This window comes from Symphodus melops (assembly GCF_947650265.1).
Source record: "Symphodus melops genome assembly, chromosome: 3".
Taxonomy (NCBI): Eukaryota; Metazoa; Chordata; class Actinopteri; order Labriformes; family Labridae; genus Symphodus; species Symphodus melops.
The window spans coordinates 6,413,774-6,434,186 of record NC_136693.1 but is presented as its reverse complement, the minus strand read 5'-3'; the positions used below and the strand labels follow the sequence as shown (position 1 = coordinate 6,434,186).

At 43.9% G+C, this 20,413-nt stretch overlaps 1 protein-coding gene across 11 annotated transcripts in view; it reads left to right on the top strand.

Annotated features, from left to right (window-relative positions):
* Positions 1-19,521, top strand: part of tle3b (TLE family member 3, transcriptional corepressor b) — a 28,782-nt gene extending 9,261 nt beyond the window's left edge. Inside the window, exons 5-21 of one of the 11 annotated variants that reach the window (XM_079338906.1) lie at positions 182-244; positions 677-751; positions 4,119-4,154; positions 6,266-6,471; positions 7,413-7,470; positions 10,248-10,370; positions 10,951-11,001; positions 11,402-11,557; positions 12,555-12,690; positions 13,255-13,427; positions 14,081-14,157; positions 14,257-14,506; positions 15,351-15,598; positions 15,736-15,883; positions 15,975-16,125; positions 17,478-17,554; positions 18,067-19,521. In XM_079338906.1, the coding sequence (XP_079195032.1) occupies positions 182-244; positions 677-751; positions 4,119-4,154; positions 6,266-6,471; positions 7,413-7,470; positions 10,248-10,370; positions 10,951-11,001; positions 11,402-11,557; positions 12,555-12,690; positions 13,255-13,427; positions 14,081-14,157; positions 14,257-14,506; positions 15,351-15,598; positions 15,736-15,883; positions 15,975-16,125; positions 17,478-17,554; positions 18,067-18,174 (2,136 nt within the window). In that variant the 3' untranslated portion in view covers positions 18,175-19,521. Of the gene's footprint in view, positions 1-181; positions 245-676; positions 782-4,115; positions 4,155-6,265; positions 6,472-7,412; positions 7,471-10,247; positions 10,371-10,950; positions 11,002-11,401; positions 11,558-12,554; positions 12,691-13,254; positions 13,428-14,080; positions 14,158-14,256; positions 14,507-15,350; positions 15,599-15,735; positions 15,884-15,974; positions 16,126-17,477; positions 17,555-18,066 lie in introns of all 11 variants that reach the window. The other 10 variants (XM_079338905.1, XM_079338910.1, XM_079338904.1 and 7 more) reach the window with 10 other exon arrangements.
* Positions 19,522-20,413: the final 892 nt, after the last annotated feature.

Sequence of the window (20,413 nt, the reverse complement as noted above, 5' to 3'; positions counted from 1 at the left end):
AGAGGTACATTTGTTTAAGGCCATCCTAATTTAGTTAAGAAACACATGATCTGTCCAGAAGGACGCTGCAAACATTTGCCCTTGTGTTTTATAGCTAGTTTAACGGTTTAATTATCATGTTGCCCGTGTCATGCAGTTCCACTTTAAAATGGTTCTAACCTTTCCTCTTTCTTCCTCACAGACTGAGATCGCCAAACGTCTCAATGCAATTCTGGCTCAGATCATGCCGTTCTTGTCACAAGAGGTGAGTGTCACGACAGCTTGCAGCTCATTTCATTCATTAGTAACTGTTTGAGACATCGAGGGGGCTGTTACTGGGACCATATCCATGGGTTCTGTAGGGATGTGAAAGCTTCTTATCCGAGTACACGATGTGTCAGTTACTAATAGAAATTCAAATCCTTGACAATAATTGATTCATCATTGGTAAATGTCCTCAACCCTGCTTCTTATATATCATACTGTAATTACAATGTGAATGGTTGCAATGGAAACAGAAATAGTTCAGTGGTATTTATTTGGGTTAAGTGAGATAAAATGGCTTTTTATTTTCCACTCCTCACCTTGAGTGTTGAGTTGTAGACTTGTGTAGATAAACCTTTAGCCTTTTTCCCCCAACCTTTTGTGATGTCATTTCCTAGCAGGAATCTAATCCTTGTGTTTCTGTGTCCTGCAGCATCAACAGCAGGTGGCTCAGGCTGTTGAACGGGCCAAGCAGGTGACAATGACTGAGCTAAATGCTATCATCGGGGTACGTGGACTTCCCAATCTGCCTCTCACTGTGTGTATACCCCCTTTTCTTACTTAATTTCACCTGAAGCCAGAGGCAAAGCTGCATGTAAAGAGGAGCACAGGCTTGTCACAGTACGATCAGGTTTTCATTCACCTTTTAAGGGCTTCAGTTTGAAGAGTAACAGGTCAAGAATAAGCAGGAAAAGGCCGATAGATTCCGAGGTGAATTGTGGCATTTTAGTTTTATAATGAATTTAAACTAGCAAGTCCATATGCTCCTCTCTTGTTCAGTTTTGCCCCTGTCTACAGTGGTTTATTATGTTTAATTTGAGTTCACAATGTTTGCAATGTGCTGGCAATATGGTGTCTTTCCACTGATTGTTGGTTAACTGTGACCTGCCGGCCCCCAGTGTGCAGCTCTGAGCAGCAGCTCTGATGTTCTCCTCTCAGGCAGAGTCAAAGAACATCTGATAGAAAGTAACACAGTCCAGGCTGAGATCAGATTGTGGGGTTTCTCAGATTTCACTCTGGCTGCACTTTAATTAGATAAAAGCTTCCAGCCAACAGACTTAGCCAAACCTCTGACCCTGTGGCAGAAGGATTAAAGAGCAGTAAAGTTGGACAAGCAGTGTGACTGCAGCAGAGATTACAGCAGGACGGTTGTAGCAGGTACTGAACATTTGTAAGCAGGAGAGGATAAAAGATTTCAGCTACATCCAAGCACTTATTATAAAACACAAAGGAAAGGAAAAACTGCCAATATTGGACATTCAACAAGGCGACGCTTTGTCTTACTGTTTTCCTTGTTGTTTATTAATCAGTTAATTATAGTCTCTCTCAATAAAATAACCAAAAGGCCGACCACAACTTCCCAAAGTCAAGGACACTGTTGATGTGAGCTGTGGTGTTTTAATGATGAATGTATTATGTGAATTCTTTATTGAGTGGATATTTACTGCTTTAGTTGTGATCAGCTGTGCGAGGGTTGTGAATGTGGTTCCTCGTTTAGCCGCTGGGTGTGATAGTAATCTATACTGCACGTTCTCAGCTCCAGTGTTAGCGTTTTCATTTGGCTCTTATTTGTGCTGCTTGTTTGACACTGATTATACCTGAAACACCTTTCTTATGTTTGAGTATCTGCAGCCATCTTAAGTGTGATGGAGGATAAGAGTTCAATTTTAAATCAGTAATTGACCTTTTAATGGAGCCACAGCCCTAAACAGTCACTGAACCTTCCAGCCTGAGGTGGGTTTAGTTGCCCTTTCATCTGGTTTTATTTAACTGCATGTGCTGAATGCTCTCTGTAGCCAGCCTGGACCCAGATGGATAGTTGACCCTTTTTATTAGCCCTCTGTAGCAGAGGCTTGCTGTCGGTAAGCTGTTCTCACTGGTTGGGAGTCAAGACTAATGAGAGGCAGATATCGAAATTCGATTAAGGAAAATGAGCCAGGAGCACAACCTGCAGTTTTCAAGATAATTACTTCCTGTTTCCTTTTCTTTTTATTCCTCCATCCAGCACAGTCAAGACTGTCCACACACTGACCCTGCCTTCATTAATGGTGGGCAGGGCCAGACAGAACACACACAGACACACACACACACACACACAGACGAAAGAAAACTGAGTTTAATCGTTGGCGCAGAGCCCTGACAGGTGATCAATCTTCATGTCCCCTCTGTGTGAGTGAGGCGGTGTGTTTGTGGTGTCGTTAAAGTCTCCGAGGGATTCAGAGAGCGTCACAAACAGCAGCGAGATTTGAGTCCAGACGACCACAGGCACAGATCTCAGGTCTGATCCGTTAGGATTTGTTAAAGTCCCTGACTTCTTATATTTGACTTCTTTCAGGTGACTGATGTCAAATAGAAAGGATTAGTTTCAGCTTCAGGGTCAGAAGATCTGAGCTCACTTCATGTGAAGGTCTTACAGTCCTAGGATTAAATATTGTCATTTTGAATGAGGCCGAAGTAAATAGAAAGAGAGAGATATCGTATAACATTATATAATGTAGGCAGAAGACAGGCTTGACATGCATTCTGATGTGTCTTTGTGTGTGAGGAGTATTGACCAATCAGGTTTTAGTTGTATGCAGGAGAATAAAGACGATCAAAAGACCAAAACAAAAACGTGGTAACATAAACAACACTGGGATCATCATCTCAAAGGTAAACCAACCAGAGTTAGCTGTTAGCTTAATGTGCTGAAATGTGTAAAGGGGAAGAAAAGTCTGAGGTCTAAATGCAAATGAGCCGCCTCTTTCCTCCACGAGAGTTTGCCTAAGTTGTGGCTGGAGGCGACATGTGATTGAGTTTGATTGAGTGTCAGAGGTGCACTCGCATTTCCATGATTCAACACAGGCCAAGATTGTATCGGGACAATGTTTAACGAGTCAGTTACAGGTGCCGCGCTGCTTATCGCCAACCCTTATGGAAATGTTCCACAATGCAAACTTCAACACTACCTGCTTTTGTGTTTGATGCTTTTCTGGATCATGTGATTACAGTACAAAAACAAAAACATGTTAGTTTTATTCCAGGTGCATGCATACTTTAGAAAAAAAACATTTTCAGTGTGTAGACTTCCTGAGTGTATAGCTTGTCTTAATATCTTAACATGTGGTCTGAGGTTTGTTTAAAGTTAAGATGTGATCCAGTTACAGATGTATATTTTATTTGCCTTAGCTCGCCGTTCGTTTGACGTTTAAAAAAAAATGTTTTTTAAAGGTCATTTAACAAGATGTATGTGCTCTATTTGTATTCAGGCTGACATGGAGTACTTTCTTAACATGCTGGTCAAACAACAGCTAAACATTAAAATGCAGCTGCTCTGATTGACTCTTTAAACGTTTAATGTTGACGTCTGCTCTGTGTTGACCTAGACGCTTGAACTTGGGCCCAGATAAATACAGCTGAATATCTGTGTCTCTGCATCCTCATCCATCAGATCCTCAGGAGTCTTATTTCAGGGATGTGTTTTCAAATGTGTACTGTGCCTCCAAACGCATCAAGTGAACTGACTGTTGGAGGTATTTACAGCTGTGTCCTAAAGCTACAGAGGACATCAGCCACTCGTGCAGGGTTTTTTTTTTTCTTCTCACAATCGTGTGTGTAACTGCGACATATAGAGGTCAGCTAACAGCAAAGAACATAGACAGTCTCTTACGCAATACATGTAGTTTCTTTGCTTCCTTTAATAACAAACTCAATCATTTGTGTATTTGGATTGTGGAATTACTAAACCAGCAATGTGAAGGCAATACCTTGGACTCAAAGTGATTCTTTCTCCTTTGTTAACACAGGATAAGTCGTCATGTCAGGTTGCAGCCATAGTTTCATGCTTGTTATTGTGTTGGCTGAATCTCCTCTCCCTCTCCCCTTTGATCCAGCAGCAGCAGCCGCCTCATAGTGTCTACCCAGCCTTCATGGTCAGTTTTTTTTAAAGAATTTACTAAACATAGTGAATCTGTTCTTCCCCCCCTGAGCGTTCTGAACTGGTCTCTGGTAGTCTAACATGTGTCTTTGTTTAGGGAGATGATGTTTCCTTGAGGCAGAGCATGCCTTGGGTGTGTGTGTGTGTATGTGTGTATTTTTTGTTTGTATTATGTCCTTTGTCTGCCTCAATCAGGCAACACAGATTTTAAGCACTTCAGTTTTAACCTCAGATTCAAATCCAGTGTTTCAATCTAATTCTGAGACAGAAATCAATCCGATGAGAAAGACGAAGTCTCACCTTTTGAGGCGTCGACTGAAGGAGCGAGGATGTTCCATAGAAGTTGTTGTAAAGCACAGGATAAGTAATGTGGCCATGACTGCCAAACTTATTAAGTCGGTCTGGCAGCTGGTTTGTGCCGGTGCTGTTGATGCGTGTTCCACCTGACAGTACTGTTCTGCAGGGAGCCAGCTTCGCCTAGTTAACTTTAATTGCCTGTTTCCTGTGAAAGTTGACTGAGCTGCGGCGGCATTTACACATAATGAAAAAAGATAAGTGTGAAAGGAAGCCAGCTCTTTATCCATGAATATTGAATTGGAAGCAATTTATTTTCTGAATTTCTCTCCCTCTCTCTCTCTCTCTCTCTCTCTCTCTCTCTCCTCCCTCCCCCTCATCTCTCCTCTCCTCGCCGCTCTCCTCAGCCATAGCTCGTTAATGAGGCTTCTTGATAATGATCCCTGCACGCTTTTCCTCATTAGGCACACTCAATAGGGACGTCTCTGCCTCCATCCCTCTCTCTGTCGTTCTCTTGTTATTTTCTGATTCTGCCTCTCCCTCCTTTTCTCCACTCTGGCCGCCCCTTCCTCCCTTTCTGCTGGCTTTTCCTTTCCCACAACAAATAGGCTGCTCTGCACACCAGTACAATATCGATTAACAATGCTGCTCCTCAGTCGCTTACGTCCATTGTGCGATTTCAGGTCCAGCTCGACATAATGAGCTGACTGAATAATGGCCAGCTGCTAAATAAACCTTTAAATGTGGTAAGCCACTGGATATACCCTCGCCTAGCTGGTGTAATGAATGTATGGATGAGGGTATTGAAGTTCTATCTAGCAAGCAGAATAGCAATCATGTTTTTTTTTTTTTGTTTTTTTTTTCTGTTTTAGAGGAGCGGTTGATGGATGTGCTAAGTGTTATTTAACCTTGTTTTAAAGCACTTGCTTCCCTCTTGCCTGAGTGGCTATTTAACTCCTGTCTATCTACTCACTCCTCTCTGGCTGCCTGACACACACACACACACACACACACACACACACACACACACACACACACACACACACACACACACACACACACACACACACATCCACAGCCTCTTGGGAGCTGTGTGTGTGTTCTCCAATGTGTCTGTGCTTAACTGCATTTTGCTAGAGGAGCAGGCGGGCGTGCTTGCTTGGTTTTCCAGAGTGTTAAAAGGGTTCGAGGTTTTAGAGTGTAGACCTTATCGATTTTTGAACTGAAGCGAAGGGGTTGGGAGGGAGCGAAACTCTGTGTCCTTTCTGACAATCAGAGAAGACATGTTGTCGAATATAGTTGTCACAAAAAGATCTTTGGTCCTCAGTGGGAAAAGATAAGCAGGAACTGCACAGTATTAAGACGAGGTCAAGATCTCAGAAGAGTATCAGCTGTGTTAAAGCATGTTGAGTATCTGCTAGAATATATGACGTTATAAAAATGTACATTTTGGTGCTACAGGATTCAGTTCAGCCTCTTTTGGGATAATGATGAGCAGCAGTGTTGCTAAAGACTTTGAGCATGTGAGATATAGTTAATGTTTGGAAATGAATTGCTTACAGTCAGATGATCCTGACGTTCTCGTTCTGTACAACTAGAGCTATGTACAGAATCACTTTTCCCCTGAGCCAGTCGATGTGCTGGATCAGCATGTTGGCAGTCTCTGTCAGTCTATTCTGCATAAACGGTTTGGCCTTGAACTAAATGTGGTCAAAGCCCGCTCTAATGCATGAGTGGAGTGTGGTCATCCATGGATTCATTTCACAGCCGACCCACTTGTCCTCTGTCTTGTCTCTGTGCATTTGTTTACAGCAGCAGCAGCTCCAGGCTCAGCACCTCTCTCACGCAGCCCACGGGCCCCCAGTCCAGCTGCCCCCCCACCCGTCAGGCCTGCAGCCTCCCGGCATCCCCCCTGTGACGGGCGCCGGCTCTGGCTTGCTGGCTCTGGGTGCTCTTGGCAGCCAGGCCCACCTGCCTGTTAAGGATGAGAAGAACCACCACGACCTGGAGCACAGAGGTGAGTAGGAGCATAGCCTGACACACACACACACACACACACACACACACACACACACACACACATACACACACACACACACACACACACACACACACACACACACACACACACACACACACACACACACACACACACACACACACAGCCTGCAGGTTTTCACCGCTGATGGGGGATTGTTCCTTCCAAGAACTGTTTTAACCAGCCAGGTGTAGCAGAAACAAGTCAGTGAATGTTTCTACGTGCAGTATCCCTATGTGAGGAAATATTTGTAAAAGTAAAAAAAAAAAAATCAGTTTTACTTTATTTTGATTGATTAAAATACTGTTTGTCAACCTTTAAAAAGGGTTTATATTTACTATATTGGCTTATTGTTACTAATTGCTAATAATCCCTCACTAATGCTGAACAAATTGTTCAATATCCATCTGTTGACTTCTGAATTTAAAAACACAAGTCAAGTCGGTATTAAAGTGAATAAGTTTCTCATTTCTAAACATTCACTCTGCTGTTTCAGCTCATTGATGAATTAACTGGCTGTGGGACATAAACCCTCACTGTTCACATCCAGTAAATGATGTGAGGGTCATGAGTTTGATCACTTCCAACTAAGCCAAGAGAGAAGTTTGAAGTTTTTTATCTGGGTGAAGTCATTGATGAATGGTTTTCTTAAAAGAAACAAACAGTAAGCTCTACCTGATTTCACAAGTTATCCCCAATAACTGCTTAGAACAGATTCATAGAGAGACTCAAAGACTCAGGAGGCCTGAACAAAGCTTCTAAACCTTCTTTAAGGTGCATCATCAGAAAATTGTACAAAGCTTAATAATGCAATCATTTTTTTGATATCGTTTCACAACAATGTTATTACTGTTATTTTATTGGAGTGTTGACACTTGATGACATCCGTACTAATTTGTGTTTTGCTTTCCTCTCTCCTGGCCCCTCATCTTTTCACTCTCCTCTGACGATTCCTCTGAAAGAACGCGAGTCGAGCACGGTACGTTGACTCTCACCTTCTCAGTCTCCCGTGTGTCTCGACTTTGCCGGTCTCTGGCTAACTGTGTTTGGTGATTAGGTGTACTTTACATAGACTTAAGCTCCCTGCTCAATAGAAATTCATGCTCTCGCTGTAAGAACACACACGTTTTTGTCCTCAGGAGGTTGACTGAAATCAAATAATGAAGTCTGGCCAAATAAGCCAGTGCCATCTAATCCAGGTGGAAAATGACTCCAATCACTGGGCGAGGATTAGCAGCCAGCCAGCTCCTTTAATTTCAGCAACAATTAAAAGCGACTTTGACTCTCCTTCTCTTCTTCCCTCGCCACTTTGGAGGATTCACTGTTGCATGCTAACAATGCCTTACTGCTTGAAATGCCCTTCATCTCCTTTTATCTACCATTCTCCTCCTCTTTTGCATCCATCTTTATTTTCTGGCCTCTACCCGTCGTCTTATCTTACTCATTTGCTGGTTTCCAGCATATCCTCCTCTGTCTCGCTCGCTCTCCTTCTCATGTTAAAGTCCTTGTTTATTGGACTGGCTTAAAGCTCTCAGTGAGCTGGAGCATGACGACCTGCTGGATCTGCTTGGCCAGATTGAGTTCCCATTGACTGGTCATCCTGAATGAGCCCACTCATGTCTGAAGGGAACCCAAACTCTTCCCCCCGTCTCGTATGGTGACGAGCAGCTGCCAGTGCTCCCTTACCTGATCTTCTTTCTAACACACTCGCACGTCCTCTCCCGTTGTCTCAGGTCAGCTGACTCCAGAGTTGCAGGCAATTGCAGGGTTATTGAATCTAAGAAATCCTTTAAAAGTCACAGGCTCAACCACACAGACAGGAAGCACCTTCACACTTAGAGACTCTTTTTGGGTTTCTTTCCCACCGAAGCACCTGAATGGATTTCCCATATTTTGACCTGAGAAGAAATGTGAAAATGGTAGAAACAGCTTCACTAGTGTTGTTTTTATCTCAAATTTTTCCTTCCCTTTTTTCTCATCCTTTTACTGAGACTTCAACTTCTCTCTTCCCCTACTTTGCAGCCAAGAAGTTAGACATCTTACATCGTCTCCCTCTTTAACCAAATCGTCCTCATTCTGAAAGCAGGGATTTGTTGAGCTGCCTGACAGTGCGGCATGGCGTCAGGGCTTGCTTGCTTCACCCCTCCTCTCCCTCTCCATCTCTTGCCCGTCGGCCTGTTTGGCAGTGCTAACCCTCCACACCAGTGCCCAGACTACAAAAACCCTGTTTGCAGCTTCTGAGAGAGTGCCAGCCTGTCCGGGCATTCCCACTAGTGGGGAGAACTCGTTGCCACACTGCTACGCTCTCATGGCTTGCCAAGTTCCTTTCCTGTTTTGCTCTCTTGTCTTTCTTCCTCTTTTTTTTTTTTTCCTCCTCGTTTTCTCACTCTGCCTCTTTCATGGCTCTTTTCTCTGCTGGCAACACCCTCTTTGTGTCTTCACATTGCACACTTGCCCAGGTTCTTTCAAGGGCCTCTTTATTCCTTTTTTTCTTTCTGCTTGATTTTTATGAACTCTGCTGTCATCCTCTGCTGTGTTTTGTCACTGAACTGCCACAGCCCACACACAAACACACAGACCGTCTGGGAGGCTTTAAGAGAGATCCGGGTCACTCTTCGCCATGTCTGTAGGTTCTTTCATATCATAGCGAGACGACGTGGATTGTAGGAATGTAAGCTAGTAAACGGTTTGGTTTGAGTAGTGGAGAGGTGCTTCTCGTGCGTCTCCGACCAGCTCACTGAGAGGATGATCTGTCAGGTTGTGTTTACAGACACACACGCCTCAACATCCCATGAAGCACTCTGCTTCACGTTCTCTCTTTACCTCAAACTCAACCTGCCTTAAAGGAGCAATATGCACATCTGCTGAATGAAATAATGAAAGGACCTCTCTATATCATCAGACTTTAAGGAAAGCTGATGTGTTGAAGTTCTGGATTCTCTGTTAACAGCACAGCAGCCAGTATGTCCTCCTTGGAAGTGGAGATTCACATCCTGAATGTTTTTAATTAGAGAAGATGGGCAGTTTAACAAAATAATTCAAATGAAGGGAGAGGTTACCAGACAAAGGATCCAGAGACCAACGCAGAGCTAGTTGAGTTGAAGGACGGGGGGCTTGGGGGCTGCAGTACCAGTTTGAAACGCTGCTCGCTCGTTCCACATAGCTCCAGTAAGTATCAGCGAGCTTGTGATTGAATGCGTTTGTCTCTCCCGGCTGTGTTTTGTGCGTTTGTGTGTGCTCAGCTGTCTCATCTGTATCCACCCTGCTCCATTGCCCAGGCAGCAGCAGCAGAGCTCAGCTTTCCCAGAATCCTCTTCTGCACCTTCTATCACAACTCGGTCCAGGAGCATTGTGCGTTTAGCTTTACAGTCAACATTGTCACTGCTTCAACAAAGGAAAAGCCCCGAAGCAGTGACTGGACTCAAATGCACCATTTTGGTAGCTTGAAGTTTCCGAGGGTCAAGTGTTGCAGCTAAGCCCCAAAACATTTACCTGACAGGGAATATGTCAGTGCAGTGCTGAAGAGGATGTTGAGATTGTTAAACTCTTGCATCCTGAAACCAAAGTGAAGTCAATCAAAGACTCAGGTTTGTTCTGCAGGTGCACTTCTACACGTTGAGCTGAACTACTATTCCTACGAGCTGAAGCTTATCCTTGTGTGTTATATATTACGTGCTTGTGAGTGTTTCATGAAGTCGAAGGTAGAGCACAAAGAGTAAAGTGGAATCTGCTGCATGTTGTTGTTGTCGTTGACAGAATAACTCGGTGTCGCCGTCTGACAGCCTGCGGGCAGCGAGCGAGAAGCACCGCGGCTCCTCAGATTACAGTCTGGACTCCAAGAAACGCAAAGTGGACGACAAAGACAGCATGAGCAGATACGTGAGTGTTTGTCTTGAAGTTTTTCTTTAATTTTCACACTGATGAGTTGTCAGCTCGCCCACTCGAGCTGCTGCTCGCTTCCTCAACTGTTTTCTTGTCTCGAGTGTAAACTTTTACAGACCACTCTGGAAAACTGTCGCTCCTTAGGAAATGTTTAAATTCATTCATTTTAAACCAAAATGTTGACTTAATTAACAAGCACTTAATTACCTATGATTTTATTTTATAAACAATATGGCCTTGCAAACACTTTTTCTGTTGGACAGTAAATTCCTAATAATTTAGCTTGGGGTGTTTGAAAAAAGGAGTAAAACATTGTTGGGTCTTATTGTAGTTAAAATACAGACAGTGTTCAAATAGTAAACATACAATTCATTTAGTCCTATTAAATACTAATCTGATTATATTTCAACAAGTCTACCCCTATCCAACCAACACAGATGATAGTTGACTCAGAGTGTGTGTTTTTTTAAATCTTTTATTTGATCTATAAATGAGGAAAGTTTCAGTTATTCATGTTCATTGTCTTTCACCACTGTTGTTGTTCCTGCAGCACTGAGTCTGTCACGTCTTCTTTCAGGACAGTGATGGAGACAAAAGTGACGACTTGGTGGTGGACGTTTCCAATGAGGTAAGACTGTTTGAACTGAGCTGCTCATCCACATTCCACAGTGTGAATGCCGCTCCGCAACTAAACAACGTTCTTTTGCAGTTAGAGTGTCGGAGTCTCGACACCTTTTACAGCGCTGCCAAACAGTCTGTCATAATATTAGTTGTGTATGTGCAATGAGTGTGTGCTCACTTGCTGCATTTCTTTTGCCATTCATGCAGAACATAAGACAAAGAACACAAAGTGACAGGTGAATGAAATGTGTGTATGTGTGTGAGGGAGAGTAAGAGCACGCACGAGTATATTTATCTGTGTTTGCACATGAGGCCCCGGTTTGTTTGACCTACATGTACATGCCAGTGGCTTTCCTCAGCTCTGTTTGCTCAGCCTCGCTCTCTGTCTATCTTGTTTAACTTCGCAGGATCCAGCCACCCCTCGAGTCAGCCCGGCTCACTCTCCACCAGAGAACGGCCTGGATAAATCCAGAGTCCTGAAGAAGGACGCGGCCCCCAACAGCCCTGCTTCTGTGGCATCGTCAGGCAGCACTCCGTCCTCCAAAGCAAAGGACCACGCCCATGTGAGTGTGAGCGACACACTAGTCCAGAGAGGAGATCAAAATAAGGAGGTTACAGTGGAGGGGGTGAAGGGTGAGCTGACAGATTAAAGGGCATTTGTCAAGTGAAGTGGTTGTCTGTGTGAAGGACTTATACGCAGAAGGCTTAGCGGGTGGCTGCTATGAGGGATTGAAGGAGGCAGAGGGTGGATGCACTCTCAGGAAATCAAACCTTATGGCTCCCTCCTCTCAATCTCCATTATGGCTTACCCAATAAATGGTCATTTCTTCCCTTAGCCGAGGCTGTAAACAACCCAGAGACAGCGCAGGGAGGGAACTGCTGTGTCCTTCTTTTTTTGTTGTTGCCTCGACTCATCTTCTCCCCCTTCGCCCCGATTCTCTCCAACACTGAAGCTCTCACTAACCAGGCTGAAACAATCCTCATGCATCGGTTTTACAACACCCTCTTCAAGGAGGATTAGGATAGATTTATAGTCCACATTACTCCCCTCCACCTCCCACGACACCCAGCTTCTTTCTGCCCTCATTAGTGTGTGTCACCAAGATTAAACTCTCCCCCCCCCCCCCCCCCCCCCCCCATCTGCAATGGAAGAAAGATGGATTAATTATGAGAAAAAACGTTTGGTCCTTCATCTTGCTAGTCTAGCCATTCTTAACAAGCTTGGCTTCTAAGCTAAGGTTTATACTACCCTACTGACTACACACACACACACACACACACACACAGACACACACGCACACACACAGACACCAGGGCTTTAATGAAGTGTCAGCGCTAGATTGGATTACCATGAGCACGTCCACTTAGATTGTCACTCTGGATTTCCCTGTCAGTGGGGATTTTTTTTGGACTCACTTGGTTGTTTATTTTTTCCCACTGTGGATGTGCGTGGTCAGTGTTCAGTGTGGCTCAAAGTCAGAGGGAGTGAACGTACAACTTTAGTAAGAGTGTCAAAAAACAAGGTCACAACTGGAGGTTAAAGAGTTTTTCTGTTTTTAGAACGACAAGTCGTCCACACCGAGCCTGAAGTCCAACACGCCGACGCCAAGGAATGAAGCTCCCACACCAGGAACCAGCACCACCCCAGGACTAAGGCCTCTCACAATGGGCAAACCGCCTGGCATGGAGGCACTGGGTATGTCAAACATCGTCATACTTTTAAACAACTGTTCTACATTGATTAATAAAAAAGACATTTTTGGTGGCACCGGTGGTCAAGTGGTTAGTCCACATTCCACATGTACAGAGGCTATAGTCCTCCAAGCAGACAGCCGTTGAACTACAAGTAAACGTGTGCACAAAGGCTGGCCTTCCAGTGTATTATGTTTTGTGCAGCAGTGTGCGCTGGTGTGGCTCATTGTGCTCCAGTGATGCTCCGTCTGCACACAGCAGAAGAGCCGGGACATGTCGCTGCAGCTACGCTAAACACGCTTGGCGGGCGTCAGCGGAGCGTCCAGACCCAGTCAGAAAAACAAACAGAACAATTTGAGTTATTTCAAATGTACATTCAGAGAGAGGATTTATTGGTGCTGGTGATTGTCTTTTTGTGCTGTGTGAAACCTCTTTGTGGGTCGCCTCAGAATCCTCTCTGCAGGAAAACCCTGGCTTATTGCAGTGAGTGAGTCCAAATGTTAATATTGTGTCTCTCTTCTGCATGGTTTAGTATAAATCTAATCCAGTGGTCCTTTCTGTGTTCCAGCCGCTCCTGCTCTGCGCACACCTCTGTCCATCGCCGGTTCCTATGCCTCCCCGTTTGCTATGATGGGCCACCATGAGATGAACGGATCCCTGACCAGCCCAGGCGTCTACCCGGGTCTCATCTCCCCACAGATCAGTGCTGCCGCTGCTGCCGCCTATGGGCGCTCTCCCATCGTAAGTAAACCAACCTCTGTCCATACTGTCGAACTGAATACGTTCTTGACGCTCCTAACTGGATAAATGAAGCTCTTGATCGGCACATTATTCATTTATGTATTCCACCTCTGTTAGTTTGACACAAGAAGTCCTCACCGACAGCAGTAGGAATGATTCTCCTCTGTGTTAGGCGGTAAAGTCCGTCTGAAGTATGACTTTGAGAAACTTCAGCATTCATCCTGTGTTTCCATAACTCATTTAGAATATTTCTGCTCGGCTGGCTGCTGCTTGTTGTGTGTACATAATGAGAGAGTACAAAGACTGCTGCGCTCCTTTACTTTGATCTTAGTTAGTTAGCATTCTAAAGGCTTTAAAAAGCCCCCCCCCCCCCCCAAATGCAGCTCCGTGTTTGAAAGTCTCCGAGGCTTTCATTAGCATTAGCAAGCAGGATGTTGTAGCCTTGTGTAAAGCTTCTCTGAATGTAATGAAGATGAATCTGCTCCTTTCAAGGGATTTCCCTGCAAATGATTCCTACAAGAGCTCCTCAGGGTGTTATCAGATAAAGCAAAGCATAGTTTTCAATTTGAATATTAGCTTAGTATTCTAATGTATCTTTGAAGATTACTAGTTGTAGTTTTTTTTTTATTTATTTTTCGCTCTTGTACCTACAGGCAGGGTTTGACCCTCATCCTCACATGAGAGCTCCAGGGCTGCCAGCCAGCCTCACATCCATTTCTGGAGGAAAACCGTGAGTGTCTGAAACTTGTCTTCTGCCTTTTTTGCGATCAGATGGCATTTCTGCTTTGTATGAACTAACAGTGTTTTTCCCGTCCTCTCTCTTCTGCAGAGCGTATTCTTTTCACGTAAGTGCGGATGGTCAGATGCAGCCCGTGCCCTTCCCTCCAGATGCACTGATCGGCCCGGGCATCCCGCGCCATGCTCGCCAGATTAACACACTGAGCCACGGGGAAGTCGTGTGCGCTGTCACCATCAGCAACCCAACACGCCACGTCTACACTGGCGGCAAGGGTTGTGTCAAGATTTGGGACATCAGCCAACCAGGCAGCAAGAGCCCGGTGTCCCAACTCGACTGCCTGGTAACTAATCTGGATTTATTTTGGGAAAAGTCATTTCGGTAGAAAATGTGAAATGTTTGTGCAGGAGTTGTGCGTTATTAAAGTGGACGTTTGAAAGTGCTAACAAGGTGTCCAACTAGAACAGAGACATAATGTTCTTGTTTCACGAGGTCTCTGCAGACTTCCCCCCTCATTAAGATTATCTTGAGCATCAAATGTAGCCTGACTCCACATCCCATCATAGCTTTCCCCAAGATCCTATCTGACGGCGATGTGAATAATTCAGCAAAGTATCTCTGTGCTGTGCTGAAATAATCCTTGGTGAGAAAAAAGAGCCTGCTGAGTAATGATGTTCTGATTGGCCGACCCTGTCTGCCATTACCCAGCTCATTACTTCCTCCCAACTGCCTCCCGTTTCTCATTTTGATACTGCGGCTTCATGCCGTTCAACTCATAGAGCCTCCAGCACCCTTAAGGTGCGTCCAGAGTGCAGTTGGGTCTTATAAAGCCATCAGGGTGCAGTTTTAATTTGACCGAGAGCTTCAGCACTCTTATTGATCTCGATGCTTCTGCTCTCCTGGAGCCAAGCCAACATCAGCAGCCTCACACACGCACTGCCTCCATCTCCTGTTAAAGCTGACACCCACATCTTCACTGAAATCCAGAGGAGTCAGCAGGAGTCTAAAGACTTGACTTGTCAAAGAAAAGCTCGCCCTTTCTTTAAGCAGAGATGACCTGCTCAACAGAACTGTAGCTGGGTTTGTTCTCCACCTCTTAATTGTCCCTTTCATGTAGATATTTGTAAGATGTAAAGCTTCCTCGTGTCCAGGGGTTCAGATCGTGACAATACTTGTTTCTGTTTCAGAACAGGGACAATTACATCCGCTCGTGCAAGCTGTTGCCTGACGGCCGCACACTCATAGTGGGCGGTGAGGCCAGCACGCTGACCATCTGGGACCTCGCCTCACAAACACCTCGCATTAAGGCAGAGCTCACCTCTTCCGCTCCTGCCTGTTACGCACTGGCCATTAGTCCTGACGCCAAGGTCTGTTTCTCCTGCTGCTCAGACGGAAATATCGCTGTGTGGGACCTCCATAACCAGACCCTCGTTAGGTAAGTGCTGTGATTTTTACCGACGCACAAAATGTCAATAATCCGCCCACTCGTTTTTAGTTTTGGATATCCGTATGATTAGAGCTGTGCATCTTTCTAATCCACGTTTTTTTTTTTTTTTTGTTGGATTGTTGCAGGCAGTTCCAGGGCCACACAGACGGAGCCAGCTGCATCGACATCTCTCATGATGGGACCAAACTGTGGACTGGAGGACTTGACAACACTGTCCGCTCTTGGGATCTAAGGGAGGGCCGACAGCTCCAGCAGCATGATTTCACCTCACAGGTACAGAGCAGCTTGTGATAAGAAACGTGTGAGTGATGCAATATCTTGTTGCTTATCCCTCCTCGTGAAAAAAACATCTTGCCTGTCGCAGATCTTCTCGCTGGGCTACTGTCCTACTGGAGAATGGCTGGCTGTGGGCATGGAGAGCAGCAATGTGGAGGTGCTTCACCACACCAAGCCTGACAAGTACCAACTGCACCTGCATGAAAGCTGTGTCCTCTCACTGAAGTTTGCTTACTGTGGTGAGTAACAGACAAAAAGTCTTCTTCTTCATATGTGTGGAAAAACTGATCTCTGCACGTCTCCAGGCTTTTTTTGTTTCAAGGGGAGAGTTGTTGTTTTCTTTTCCCATAAAAGAGCTGAGATCGGTCCTGGTCCAACACTCGACTATTCACGAGGTTTGAGAACTGTAACTGGCACCTTCTTAGAGTGTTAGGTGATTTAAGATCTAGTCTTCCAACCTTTCGGTTATTGGGCGAGTTTTGAACAGAGCCCTGGCAACACTTCCTGACAATGCATCAGGAGATGTCAGCTGAAAAAGACCAAGGGACACGTCTCAATATGTCACTGCCCCTCTTATTACATTCGTTGTGATATTTATGGCTAAGTCTATTTGTTTTTGCTGATGATAGGAAACATGAGGAGAATGAAGGGTGGGGTGACTAGTACAGAGAGGACTGTCGGCTCAGTTCTCGGCTCATGGGACGCATGATCTGCTAAATGAAATTGAAAATACTTGGAGTGGTTGGATTTGGAATTCAGCAAGGGAGAGACGGTTGACCATCATGGACAGAAGCGCGTTTGTTGAACCTCTCCACAGGAGTACTCGTTGTTCTATCAGCGGTCACGGTCTGATTCTTCTACGCTGAAACCACCGTCCTCTTCAGTGTCATGTTGAAGATGTTTCAAGCATTCAGCGCATGTCCTCCTGTTGATTACTCACTTGCTTGGTGATGGTGTGATTGTTGTTTGTGAGAATTTGTTTCGGGTGTTTGAACGTCAGCTCACTGCCTGCTCCCTGACAGAAACGGCACCCAGCGAAAGCTCCTAACTGTATTAACAATGAAGCTGTTATTTGCTCATTAGAGACTTTAGTAATTGCTTTTTTCCGTTTAAATCAATGGGCCTGTCGGGCAGACCAGCTGCTTTCAAGTTTAGGGCTCTGACAAATGAGGTTTCACTATCGCTTCACTTATTTATTTCAGAAAGCAGCACTGTCGGTATTCATTTCCCCTCATAAGACCCCCTGAGCACTGCCTCATATCACTGCCACACTGAACGCTTCATTCCGAATGACGCTCGCTGCTTCAGAGCCCGTGCTGTTACTAATTAAATCATTAGCCAACTAGTCAGTGGTGTAATTAATCAGAGGCTGATTAAAATACTTATCAGGGTGGAAATGGTGCGATTCTGCTTCATTATGTGTATTTTATGACAATGAATGTAATTGTACTTCTCTATATGAGGTCTGCTCGTCACTGAGAAGGTTTTCACGTGTGTGCTGTTAGTTTGTGTTGTGAGCCTTGAGTGACAAAGCAGAAATATGTTTATACCTTCAGGTAGTCTTCTCAACCAGTCTGTTCTGTGTTTCCAGGGAAATGGTTTGTGAGCACGGGGAAGGACAACCTGCTGAACGCATGGAGGACTCCTTATGGTGCTAGCATATTCCAGGTGACTATGACAAACATGGACACACTTCAAATCAAAGATGAAGCAGAATATTTCAGTTTGAGTCGAGAGCAGCAGTCTTATTTCACTTCTGTTTTATTTTTGAAATATTTCATATATATATATACAATATATATATATATATATATATATATATATATATATATATTACATTTCTCTGAATCTCATCTTTAAATGTAGTGAAGACATTTTTATTAAAGCTCTCTGAATTTCATGTCATGAAACAAACATGTTAAATATGGAAGTGAAGGAGACTTGAGCCTGGTTATCTCGTCGTTTTAATGCTCTGTCCTTTCAGCTCTCCTGTTATCGAACATTTGTTTTTGTTAGTAGCTGCTTTAGGACTTTGGAGGAAATGTAGCTCCGGTTCTACTTTGGGCATATTTACATGGATGCTATTTGCTGATATGTTGATTTAAAGTGCATCGTCCTAATTTAATAGAAACGTAAAATAAGAATTGCGTTGATGGCTTTTGCTGTTTTCACTTCCACAGTCTAAGGAGTCGTCCTCCGTCCTGAGCTGTGACATCTCAGCAGATGACAAATACATCGTGACTGGATCTGGAGACAAGAAGGCGACAGTGTACGAGGTCATCTATTGAACAGACCAGGCTCCTGCTCTGCTTCAGCACTTCTACTGAGATTACTTTACTTTCCTCTGACCAACCATCTGTGTGCTAAGATAGACTACAGGTTAAGCAAGGTCAGCTGGCAGATGTCCGTGGAGCTGCTGGCCTAAGGATAACTGCTGGAAAGATTATTTTTTACATTGGAGGGTTAATTTTTTGGTAACTCTTTTTTTTTTTTTTTTTTTTTTTTTTTTTTTGTGACTTCAGAATTTTTGCTCTTTTTTCGTTGAGAGTTGTTTGGTTTAATCGGATGAAGCAGCGCTTCAATTCTGAGACCCTTGTTCCCCAGAGGTTTGTGAAAAGTGTACATATTGGATTAAATAAAAGACATTTTATATATATTATAAAAATATATATATTTTCATGTCCTGGGTGTACTTGTGATGGGTTTTTTTGCCCACTTGGTGATATGCCATGATGTATCTGAGTGGGGGAGCAGAACACAAATACAAACGTTTTTCTCTTCAATCTTTTTCGAAGCCCCTTCGCCCGGCTGATCTTTGAAGAAATCAAACAGAGGAGGAGTAAACCTACAAGTCGAACGTTTTTGTGGAGTTTTGAAAAAAAATGGCCTTTTGTCACCGTGCTCTTACCGAACAATGAAAAATGTGGAGTCCTTTAACTCTGGCAGAGCCTCAGCTGGTTTGGACCATCATGCGCCCCGAGCGGGACTCTGTGATTCAGGAGAAGAGATGGATGTAAATTTAATTCCTGCATATAAAACAATGTTTTTAAAGTGTACATCTGTCTGTGCTATCTGTCTCTCTTTGTTTTACCTTGTTAGATTACAGGAGATAGGGGACATTTAATCTTTAGCCTAACCCTTGGACCTCAGTTGGCAGCAGAAGCAGAGCTGCAGGCACAAACTGGATGATAATGTGCTTTTTTTTTTTTTTTTTTTTTTTTTTTTTACTAACGTGACGTAATATGGATGTTAAATTGTACCATGGATTTCTTGGCTACAGACTAAACTCAAACAGTCCAATCTCTGCTGTTGGACTCTTTCTGCTCTTTGTATCTTATCAATATTCCTGGAACATGTTTGGTCAACTGTGATGGGGAGGCAAAGCCGTGTGTCTGCTCATGAGGAAGGTAACACATGAAGTAATCGAGTTTCTCTAATGTTGACATTAAGACAGCGCTGATTATTTCTGGTTTGTACACTGCTCCTGATCCTGTCAGCATTTCCAACAACAGAAATTAGAAAGGACAAACGATGTTCTGTCCCTCTGAATCACACCAAAGTATGTAGCAAATGCTGTCAGCACTGAAAAGAAATGTACAGTTGTTAATAAATCAATAAAACTGTTTTTTGTAGAATGGCCCTCTTCCTAGTTATTGATAGACCAATGTAGGGTGGTCACCTTTTTTTTTCTTTTTTTTATTAGTTAAATGCAACATTTTGGGGGAAATGCTTTGCTTTTTGAAACAACAAAAAATGGGGGAGGGAAATTGATATTACACGTGTTTGTATTCTACAGAGATGGTTATCAAAGCATTAAAAAACACTTGGCAGCGTTACAGTCCGTCTACCAGCAGCTCTAAAGCTCACTAATTAACAGCTGACTGCTGACCAAGAAAAAGTCCGGCCCCTTAACACTGTCTCATTTGTCTAAAACACAAGCAGAAGAGGATTGTATGTAAGCACATATTCATTCATAGCTCAGTTGATTTTACAGCCTCATTGTGTGTTAGAGAAGTTCAGGAGTTAGAATTTCAGTGGATATTAGAAGAATGTATATTGGTGTAGCTCACCTGATTTGTGACCGTGGAGTTTCCTTATGTAGCAGTGAAGCTCACGATGAAACACTCAGGTTAACTCCATCCTGGGATAATAATGTGAAAGTAGTTAGTTTGTTGTTTGATTTATCTTAAGGAAAGAATAAAAATGGGGTTCCATAATCTTCCCATGTGGGATCCGTTAAACGCATCCATCTGTCAGTCAGTCAAAGCTTGTATTTAGGCCCTTAGCAAAACAAGATGGAACAAACAGAAGTTTGCACTGATTCAAGATCAATGAGGAACCTTAAATGATGCTGATACTGTGACCTCTACTGTTACACCCCTAATATCTGTACAGTACACAAAGTACTGTAGACTACGCTTGATGTTAGTGGTCATGTGACTCTCAACAACCCCCCAGAGTTGCTTCTCATTAGTCTACCAGTAAACGTTGGATCAAATGCTGCCGGTCTAAACAGTCCAATTTGGT